At 44.5% G+C, this 11,374-nt stretch overlaps 1 protein-coding gene across 1 annotated transcript in view; it reads left to right on the top strand.

Annotated features, from left to right (window-relative positions):
- Positions 1-1,069: 1,069 nt before the first annotated feature.
- Positions 1,070-11,374, top strand: part of SLC11A1 (solute carrier family 11 member 1) — a 55,889-nt gene continuing 45,584 nt past the window's right edge. Inside the window, exon 1 of the mRNA XM_077273200.1 lies at positions 1,070-1,227. Within this exon, the coding sequence (XP_077129315.1) occupies positions 1,206-1,227 (22 nt within the window). The 5' untranslated portion in view covers positions 1,070-1,205. The remainder of the gene's footprint in view (positions 1,228-11,374) is intronic.

Below are 11,374 nucleotides of genomic sequence, written 5' to 3'. Positions count from 1 at the left end.
CTTGTACATAGGGGCAGTATTATAGTAGTTATATTCTTGTACATAGGGGCAGTATTATAGTAGTTATATTATTGTACATAGGAGCAGTATTATAGTAGTTATATTCTTGTACATAGGGGCAGTATTATAGTAGTTCTATTCATGTACATAGGGGGCAGTATTATAGTAGTTATATTCTTGTACATAGGGGCAGTATTATAGTAGTTATATTCTTGTACATAGGAGCAGTATTATAGTAGTTATATTCTTGTACATAGGAGTAGTATTATAGTAGTTATATTCTTGTACATAGGGACAGTATTATAGTAGTTATATTCTTGTACATAGGAGCAGTATTATAGTAGTTATATTCTTGTACATAGGGGGCAGTATTATAGTAGTTATATTCTTGTACATAGGAGCAGTATTATAGTAGTTATATTCTTGTACATGGGGCAGTATTACAGTAGTTATATTCTTGTACATAGGAGCAGTATTATAGTAGTTATATTCTTGTACATAGGAGCAGTATTATAGTAGTTATATTCTTGTACATAGGGACAGTATTATAGTAGTTATATTCTTGTACATAGGAGCAGTATTATAGTAGTTATATTATTGTACATAGGGGGCAGTATTATAGTAGTTATATTCTTGTACATGGGGGCAGTATAATAGTAGTTATATTCTTGTACATAGGGGCAGTATTATAGTAGTTATATTCTTGTACATAGGGGGCAGTATTATAGTAGTTATATTATTGTACATAGGGGGCAGTATTATAGTAGTTATATTCTTGTACATAGGGGCAGTATTATAGTAGTTATATTCTTGTACATAGGGGCAGTATTGTGGTAGTTATATTCCTGTACATAGGGGGCAGTATTGTAGTAGTATCTATACTCTGTATCTAATGTATCATGTCTGTAATATCAGTATACTTCTGTTGACACTTGTTCTCAGCTTCTCTCTGTAATGAATAATAGCGATTTCACAATCAGGGAACTTTCCTTTGTGAAGTCTCTGTGCCTCGTTCATTCTGCTGTCAGCCTTTTAATAAAGTGAAAGAGGAAGTTGGTAGAAGTGAAACTGAGATAAATGTATAGTGGGAAGCTGGAAATTCCTAATTCAGTAAAGAGGCACAGATCAGTACAGTTCAGTCCTCTCTTTTCCCTCCTGACCACCCCCAGGCTTCAGTGTAGGGTGGAGAGCGGCAGGACACGAGGATGGGGGATTTTGCGGAGAAAGGTGGGTACCCATAGAACAATGTGTTCTTACTTTGGCCAGTGCTAGTTCACTTTGTAGATATTTTCCATTTCTATGTGGTAAGCGTTATTTCCTGGTGTAAATATTTACATACTTGCATAATTATTATGGTTGAAAAAAAGGCAAATGTCCATCAAGTCCAACTGAGGGATAGAAAATAATATAGGTACATCCAGAATGGCATCACACAAGATATCCTTAGGTAAAATAGCTCAGCAGATAAAGCACATAAAAGGCTTAGATACACTATCTCATCCTGCATGATGGACTTAGTCTTTCTTCCACCTGCTCTGTGGTTTATCATTATATACAAGAATCCATGGCACAGTGTCAGATCTGTTACACGAGCAGCACCGTGGCCGCCTGGCAGACCCCTTCGACTTATGGGGACTGATACGTTTGTTACTGTATTTGACATTTTCTTGAAAAAAAAACAACACTCCAGCTGGAGGGAGCCATTACGAAATATTACAACCGTCAATGGTTACATTTTTTTTTCTTGACTAGAAAACAATATAAATATTTATAAACATGTATAAAATCCACAATTGAGAGCAGGAGGGAAAAACCTGCTCTTTAGGGCAAACTAGGTCATGCATTTGATAAATCACTGCATCTAAGCATATCACATATGATTATGTCTGGTGAGCTATGTATCTAATCCTACCATGTGTTATACTGTTTGCTGAGTTATTGTATCTAAGCCTAATTTACATGATACTGATGGCTGGGCTGTGTATCTAATCCTATCATGTGTGATACTATCTGCTGAGCTGCGGTATGTAAGCCTATCATTTGTGATGTCGGCGAGTTATACAGGTCCTTCTCAAAAAATTAGCATATAGTGTTAAATTTCATTATTTACCATAATGTAATGATTACAATTAAACTTTCATATATTATAGATTCATTATCCACCAACTGAAATTTGTCAGGTCTTTTATTGTTTTAATACTGATGATTTTGGCCTACAACTCCTGATAACCCAAAAAACCTGTCTCAATAAATTAGCATATCAAGAAAAGGTTCTCTAAACGACCTATTACCCTAATCTTCTGAATCAACTAATTAACTCTAAACACATGCAAAAGATACCTGAGGCTTTTAAAAACTCCCTGCCTGGTTCATTACTCAAAACCCCCATCATGGGTAAGACTAGCGACCTGACAGATGTCAAGAAGGCCATCATTGACACCCTCAAGCAAGAGGGTAAGACCCAGAAAGAAATTTCTCAACAAATAGGCTGTTCCCAGAGTGCTGTATCAAGGCACCTCAATGGTAAGTCTGTTGGAAGGAAACAATGTGGCAGAAAATGCTGTACAACGAGAAGAGGTGACCGGACCCTGAGGAAGATTGTGGAGAAGGACCGATTCCAGACCTTGGGGAACCTGAGGAAGCAGTGGACTGAGTCTGGTGTGGAAACATCCAGAGCCACCGTGCACAGGCGTGTGCAGGAAATGGGCTACAGGTGCCGCATTCCCCAGGTAAAGCCACTTTTGAACCATAAACAGCGGCAGAAGCGCCTGACCTGGGCTACAGAGAAGCAGCACTGGACTGTTGCCAAGTGGTCCCAAGTACTTTTTTCTGATGAAAGCAAATTTTGCATGTCATTCGGAAATCAAGGTGCCAGAGTCTGGAGGAAGACTGGGGAGAAGGAAATGCCAAAATGCCTGAAGTCCAGTGTCAAGTACCCAGTCAGTGATGGTGTGGGGTGCCATGTCAGCTGCTGGTGTTGGTCCACTGTGTTTCATCAAGGGCAGGATCAATGCAGCTAGCTATCAGGAGATTTTGGAGCACTTCATGCTTCCTGGCACCTGCTCACAGTGCCAAAACCACTGGTAAATGGTTTACTGACCATGGTATTACTGTGCTCAATTGGCCTGCCAACTCTCCTGACCTGAACCCCATAGAGAATCTGTGGGATATTGTGAAGAGAAAGTTGAGAGACGCAAGACCCAACACTCTGGATGAGCTTAAGGCCGCTATTGAAGCATCCTGGGCCTCCATAACATCTCAGCAGTGTCACAGGCTGATTGCCTCCATGCCACGCCGCATTGAAGCAGTCATTTCTGCCAAAGGATTCCCGACCAAGTATTGAGTGCATAACTGAACATTATTATTTGATGGTTTTTTTGTTTGTTATTAAAAAACACTTTTATTTGATTGGACGGTTGAAATATGCTAATTTATTGAGACAGGTTTTTTGGGTTATCAGGAGTTGTAGGCCAAAATCATCAGTATTAAAACAATAAAAGACCTGACAAATTTCAGTTGGTGGATAATGAATCTATAATATATGAAAGTTTAAGTGTAATCATTACATTATGGTAAATAATGAAATTTAACACTATATGCTAATTTTTTGAGAAGGACCTGTATCTCTTGAGGTTCAATGATCTTTGCAGACTTGTCCTTTACTAGAGGAATAACGGGGTCGATTTTGTAGGGCAGCTGCTTCTTTTGTGCCCACAGAAAGGCAAAATATATCACATAAAAAAAAAAAAGACAGGAATCTACTAGTTTATGTGTCCATTACTGGAATATGTCAGAATTAATATCTGACTTGTCCAAGCTCGTCTGAAAAATAGAACTCCACCCATAAACAAAACTCCCATAAATGTTTTAATTCCTTCCATAAATAATTTAAAAATACTCATTTAAATAATAAAAAAACCTCCCTTAAGATAAACGTGATAGCTCAGGTGAATGGAGCTGGGACGCGTCTAATGTTTCATCTTTCATAAGATTAAGTAGCATAATCATCTCTGTTTCCTGAGCTGTATGTGTAATTCTATACCTTGGCCACATTGTCATCTGATAATTTGCCACTAGACCAAACCTCAACCCTACAAATACCAGGCCTCCATTCTAGCTTTTCTCTGGAACTGGCATGTGTTACAACCTTCAGGTCTTAGATCAGCACCACACAACCCTTCTTGGCTCCCTCCAGGCTGAGATCATCTCCACTGCAGACTCGCCCAGAGCTAACGTCACCCATGCAAGATGGTACATTCAGCCTAATATTTCAACAGCAAACTCAATGGGCAGCATGACCTCTTCTCTATCAACATAGAGGATGAAGAGTTGGGAGGTTCAGGGTGTCATCAGACAATTACGGTATGTCCAAAAGAGAAAACATATTTAAGGTTATTATAAATAAAGTTTTATAATTCAAATTTGCTATAGAAAGATTTTACATAGTTGCAGGCATTGCACTATGTCACAGCCTATACAGTAGAGTCTGGTTGAGCCATGTCACAGCCTATACAGCAGAGTCTGGTTGAGCCATGACACAGCCTATACAGTAGAGTCTGGTTGAGCCATGACACAGCCTATACAGTAGAGTCAGGTTGAGCCATGACACAGCCTATACAGTAGACTCGAGTCTGGTTGAGCCATGACACAGTCTATACAGTACAGTCTGGTTGAGCCATGACACAGCCTATACAGTAGAGTCAGGTTGAGCCATGACACAGCCTATACAGTAGAGTCAGGTTGAGCCATGTCACAGTCTATACAGTAGAGTCTGGTTGAGCCATGACACAGCCTATACAGTAGAGTCAGGTTGAGCCATGACACAGCCTACACAGTAGAGTCTGGTTGAGCCATGACATGACACAGCCTGTACAGTAGAGTCAGGTTGAGCCATGACACAGCCTATACAGTAGAGTCAGGTTGAACCATGGCACAGCCTGTACAGTAGAGTCGAGTCTGGTTGAGCCATGACACGGCCTATACAGTAGAGTCAGGTTGAGCCATGACACAGCCTATACAGTAGAGTCTGGTTGAGCCATGACACGTCCTATACAGTAGAGTCTGGTTGAGCCATGACACAGCCTGTACAGTAGAGTCTGGTTGAGCCATGACACAGCCTATACAGTAGAGTCAGGTTGAGCCATGACACAGCCTATACAGTAGAGTCTGGTTGAGCCATGACACAGCCTATACAGTAGACTCGAGTCTGGTTGAGCCATGACACAGCCTATACAGTAGAGTCTGGTTGAGCCATTGCACAGCCTATACAGTAGAGTCAGGTTGAGCCATGACACAGCCTATACAGTATAGTCAGGTTGAGCCATGACACAGCCTATACAGTAGAGTCAGGTGGAGCCATGACACAGCCTATACAGTAGACTCGAGTCTGGTTGAGCCATGACACAGCCTATACAGTATAGTCAGGTTGAGCCATGACACAGCCTATACAGTAGAGTCAGGTTGAGCCATGACACAGCCTGTACAGTAGACTCGAGTCTGGTTGAGCCATGCAGTAGAGTCTGGTTGAGCCATGACACAGCCTATACAGTAGACTCGAGTCTGGTTGAGCCATGCAGTAGAGTCTGGTTGAGCCATGACACAGCCTATACAGTAGAGTCTGGTTGAGCCATGACACAGCCTATACAGTAGAGTCAGGTTGAACCATGGCACAGCCTGTACAGTAGAGTCGAGTCTGGTTGAGCCATGACACGGCCTATACAGTAGAGTCAGGTTGAGCCATGACACAGCCTATACAGTAGAGTCTGGTTGAGCCATGACACGTCCTATACAGTAGAGTCTGGTTGAGCCATGACACAGCCTGTACAGTAGAGTCTGGTTGAGCCATGACACAGCCTATACAGTAGAGTCAGGTTGAGCCATGACACAGCCTATACAGTAGAGTCTGGTTGAGCCATGACACAGCCTATACAGTAGACTCGAGTCTGGTTGAGCCATGACACAGCCTATACAGTAGAGTCTGGTTGAGCCATTGCACAGCCTATACAGTAGAGTCAGGTTGAGCCATGACACAGCCTATACAGTATAGTCAGGTTGAGCCATGACACAGCCTATACAGTAGAGTCAGGTGGAGCCATGACACAGCCTATACAGTAGACTCGAGTCTGGTTGAGCCATGACACAGCCTATACAGTATAGTCAGGTTGAGCCATGACACAGCCTATACAGTATAGTCAGGTTGAGCCATGACACAGCTTATACAGTAGAGTCAGGTTGAGCCATGACACAGCCTGTACAGTAGACTCGAGTCTGGTTGAGCCATGCAGTAGAGTCTGGTTGAGCCATGACACAGCCTATACAGTAGACTCGAGTCTGGTTGAGCCATGCAGTAGAGTCTGGTTGAGCCATGACACAGCCTATACAGTAGAGTCTGGTTGAGCCATGACACAGCCTATACAGTAGAGTCTGGTTGAGCCATGACACAGCCTATACAGTAGAGTCTGGTTGAGCCATGACACGTCCTATACAGTAGAGTCTGGTTGAGCCATGACACAGCCTGTACAGTAGAGTCTGGTTGAGCCATGACACAGCCTATACAGTAGAGTCTGGTTGAGCCATGACAGCCTACACAGTAGAATGTGGTTGCAGTGTGACTCAGCCTGTGCAGCGATGTGCCTGACACCCTGGACTCCTGGTGCAATGCTCATCACTTGTAACAGCTGATACAGCTTCTTTGCTATCTGATACTGTTTTGCAACAGTTACACATCATAGAGTTTATAAAATCCTAAAAAACAGCAAAAGGAGAGATGTTTTTATTTTTAAATTATTACAATGAACGCTGCTGTCATTTTTGATACAACAACTGATGCAGCTTTGTATTTAAAGGGGTCCTGGGCTGTGTCAAGGTGATCACAGGGTAACCCATTGTTAGATATAGTTGTATAGATTAAGTCAGGCATCTGGATAAAACGTTCAATTTATTTAAATGTTAAAAATCCAAAGGTGCACAAAACATGTGGCCCCGGCATCACTACATGTTTCCAGCTTCACTCTGCTCTTAGAAGGCTCAGTCTTCTATACAACTATATGTATCATATGGACTCTGAGGCTGCTGTCACACTAGCAGTATGTGGTCAGTATTTTACATCAGTATTTGTAGCCAAAACCAGGAGTGGGTGATAAATGCAGAAGTGGTGCATATGTTTCTGTTATACTTTTCCTCTAATAGTTCCTCTCCTGGTTTTGGCTACTAATACTGATGTAAATACTGACCAAATACTGCTAGTGTGACAGCAGCCTGAGAAGGGAATTACTACCATTAAGGCTATAAGCACACGTTGCGGATTAGGCTACTTTCACACTAGCGTCGGTACGGGGCTGTCGCGCTGCGTGGGCCCGACGTACCGACGCATACTGTGCAAGCGCCGCACAACGGGGGCAGCGGATGCTGTTTTTCCACGCATCCGCTGCTCCATTGTGAGGTGCGGGGAGGTGGGGGCGGAGTTCCGGCCGCGCATGCGCGGTCGGAAATGGCGGACCGTCGGCACAAAAAAAGTTACATGTAACGTTCTTTTGTGGCCGGCGGTCCGCCATAACACGACGCAACCGTCGCACGACGGTTGCGACGTGTCAATACGTCGCAATGCGTCGCTAATGTTAGTCTATGGGGAAAAACGCATCCTGCAGACGACTTTGCAGGATGTGTTTTTTCGCCAAATTGACGCATTGCGACGTATGCAAAAAAACGCTAGTGTGAAAGTAGCCTTAGACTGTGGAATTTTCTGTGCATATTCTGCATTTCTAGGCAGAAAACGCAGGTCAAAAGCCGCGGTTTTTTTTGCGGATTTGCTGCGGATTCTGTGTGGATTTCATATGTTTTTTTACCCCTGTGGATTTCTATTATGGAATGGGTGCAGAAATGCTGCAGATCCGCAAAAAGAATTGACATGGTCCTTTTTTTAATCTGCTGCATTTTCCGTGCGGATTTTTCCACACCATTAGCACAGCATTTTTTTTCCCATTGATTTACATTGTACTGTAAATCACTTGCGGATCTGCAGTGAATCTGCACGGAAAAAACGCTGCGGATCCGCAGGAAATCTGCAACGTGTGCACATAGCCTATAAGTGAGTGAGTCATCTTGCCTTGCGGACAGTCTTTCCTTTTTTTATATGATCCCAGTGCTAGAACATTCCCACACCTTCCAGCCATTACCTGTAATCAGCACAGGAACCTGCCGGCAGGTGTTCGCTTTCCCTGCAGTACCTCCACAGACTTTGTCCTCCAGAGTAAAAGTCGCTCTTTGTAGCCACAGACCACTCTGGCTAATAAATAATCCATTAACTCAGAATTTCCTAAATAAGGCCAGTCTCACACGTCCAGATAATTCCGGTACCGGAGGAATCGGTACCGGAGTTATCCGTGTCCGTGTGTCCGTGTGCTCACGTGGCTCATCAGTGTGGCACACATGCGGCAGCCGTGTGCCGCCCGTGTGCCGACTGAGGACCACACGGACCGTGCAGGAGACAGCGCTACAGTTAAGCGCTGCCCCCTGCTTTTGGTGCTGAAGCCGGCATTCATTCCTTCTCCCTAGCAGCGTTCCTGGAGAGAAGGAATGAAAGATCAAGGTTTTTTTAATTTTTTTTTTGTTTAAAATAAAGTTTGGGGTCACCTCCTACCTCCCCCCCCCCCCCCCCCGTGCGCCCGCCCGCTTGCAGAGAAAAACTCACCCAGCTCCCGCAATGCCTCCTCTCAGCGCTGGCAGCCTGTCCTGTGTGAGCGGTCACGTGGTGCCGCTCATTACAGTGATGAACATGCGGCTCCACGTACGTACACAGTGACTGCCCCAGTGGAATAGTGAGTGCAGCTCTGGGGTATAGTACAGGATGTAACTCAGGATCAGTAATGTAATGTATGTACACAGTGACTGCACCAGCAGAATAGTGAGTGCAGCTCTGGACTATAATGCAGGAAGTAACTCAGGATCAGTAATGTAATGTATGTACACAGTGACTGTACCAGCAGAATAGTGAGTGCAGCTCTGGAGAATAATACAGGATGTAACTCAGGATCAGTAATGTAATGTATGTACACAGTGACTGTACCAGCAGAATAGTGAGTGCAGCTCTGGGGTATAATACAGGATGTAACTCAGGATCAGTAATGTAATGTATGTACACAGTGACTGTACCAGCAGAATAGTGAGTGGAGTATAATACAGGATGTAACTCAGGATCAGTAATGTAATGTATGTACACAGTGACTGCACCAGCAGAATAGTGAGTGCAGCTCTGGGGTATAATACAGGATGTAACTCAGGATCAGTAATGTAATGTATGTACACAGTGACTGCACCAGCAGAATAGTGAGTGCAGCTCTGGAGTATAATACAGGATGTAACTCAGGATCAGTAATGTAATGTATGTACACAGTGACTGCACCAGCAGAATAGTGAGCGAAGCTCTGGACTATAATGCAGGAAGTAACTCAGGATCAGTAATGTAATGTATGTACACAGTGACTGTACAAGCAGAATAGTGAGTGCAGCTCTGGAGAATAATACAGGATGTAACTCAGGATCAGTAATGTAATGTATGTACACAGTGACTGTGCAGCGCCCCCCCACCACCGCAGGGCCGAGGGGGTACCCAGTACCGGGCCTCTGAGTCTCTGCCCTGGGGTTGTCACGGTGGCTAGGCCCGGTCCGTGGCCCTGCTGAGGGGCGCCCAAATAAAGGGATGAGTAGTTTGATGTGTGGTGCAGGACGCAATCAATCACAAGGACACAGGGGTGCAGTCTCTTTACCTCTTTACTGAAGGTCTCTGGGTCCTCAGTCCGGAATACGGTTCACCAGGCTGCGCAAGTCCGGCCGGTCCGATGGCACCTCCAGAGTTCTCTTTGCAGGTGGAAATCTGTGCCTTCCTGCTAGCGCTATGTGTTGTGGTCCTCCCCTGCTGTGCTTACGGGATAGTCCCCACAACTGTTGTGTCTGTTTCTCGTGTTCCCTCACAACTCGATTAGATGATCTTCTGCTAATCCTCCGTCCCTCCCTGATGTTACGGTTGGGACGCACCCGTATGACGGGTAGGCTCGGAGCTCTTCCGGGACCCTAGAGTCGCCCCTCTCCACAGGTTGCCCCCTATGTCTGCGTAGGTGATTTTAGTGAGACAGCCCGCCTGTGACTGACTGTCCTGCCGTTGGTTTGAAGTATGGCTTAGAGCTCTGTACTTCCTCGGCGTTCCGGCCGCCGGTTGTTTGCGCCTCAGTAGGATGTTGCCTCGGTCTTACAGCACGACTCCTACTGGTATTCTCCTTGTTGCTTTGATCTCGTTTCTCACTCAGCACAATAAATCTCGCTTCTTATCCTTTCTTGGGGCACCGCCGCTATACTGAGCAGGCACGGTCCCGTAACGTTCTTTCTCGTTGCCAGGCCTCTGTTAGGATCCCACCCCTGACAGGGACCCTACCGAATCTTCCCCCACAACACCCTCTGCCACAAGGTGTTGCCTGGTTCCAACCCAGTCAGCTTTCCGTCTAACTTCCTGCCCGACCCCCAGTTTTACCAGTATGTGAGGAGTGGCCTAATGAATAGTACCCTTAGCTCCCCCTGGAGGCCCGACTGTGAAATGTATTGGTGTATGTGATACCTGGTCAGATGAACTCCTTCAGTGCCATCAGACGTACCATAGCCCCCCTTAGCGGCAGAGCCACAGTACTGCAACGACCAGGACTCTGGGGCGCTGCACTCCCCCCCGGTTAAATCCAGTACTCCTGGACTGGGAAGAAAACAACAATACATGTCAGCAAAAGACATACAATTTTTGTGAGTGCAATAACAATAAGCATATTTGAACAGAGCTTCCCTTTATGGGAGGTGAGGACACTTGAACGTTGCAAACATGGTTACTTATTTTTTAAATAACTTACTATAAATAACTTTTCTTACCCAACCGGGTATTCTACTAAGTGCAAAATTTTTGAACAAGAATTTAACATTGCCTTTAAGGATGTACACTCTGAATCCACTAAAGACCTTCTTATATCACATTATAAGGCTTAAGCAACTGTGCTACATTCTCCTACTTTACGTCTGCAGGACTGCCTGTCCTAACTGCTCCAGACCTACTGCCTCTCCTTTCTTTTACAGGACCGCCCCTTTCCGCCCGGGCCTACTGTCCTTCCACAACTATACACAGTATAGAACATATTTTTCTTTCAGTTCGAGATCACTGAGCCATCTCTGTATGGCTCCTGGGAGGACGCACTAACTAACCCCGTACGGGTTCACTTCTCTGTCCTCATTCTTCTATCAACATTATCAAACATTTCTTACATTCAACTAGTTAGTTACATTTAACTTTGACATATCAGCATTTTTACTTTCTCTTTTAAGACATTATTACCATCTAACTGTC

The sequence above is a fragment of the Ranitomeya variabilis genome, chromosome 7 (assembly GCF_051348905.1).
Source record: "Ranitomeya variabilis isolate aRanVar5 chromosome 7, aRanVar5.hap1, whole genome shotgun sequence".
Taxonomy (NCBI): domain Eukaryota; kingdom Metazoa; phylum Chordata; class Amphibia; order Anura; family Dendrobatidae; genus Ranitomeya; species Ranitomeya variabilis.
The sequence above is the reverse complement of the archived record's forward strand: the minus strand, read 5'-3'. Positions and strand labels throughout refer to the sequence as shown.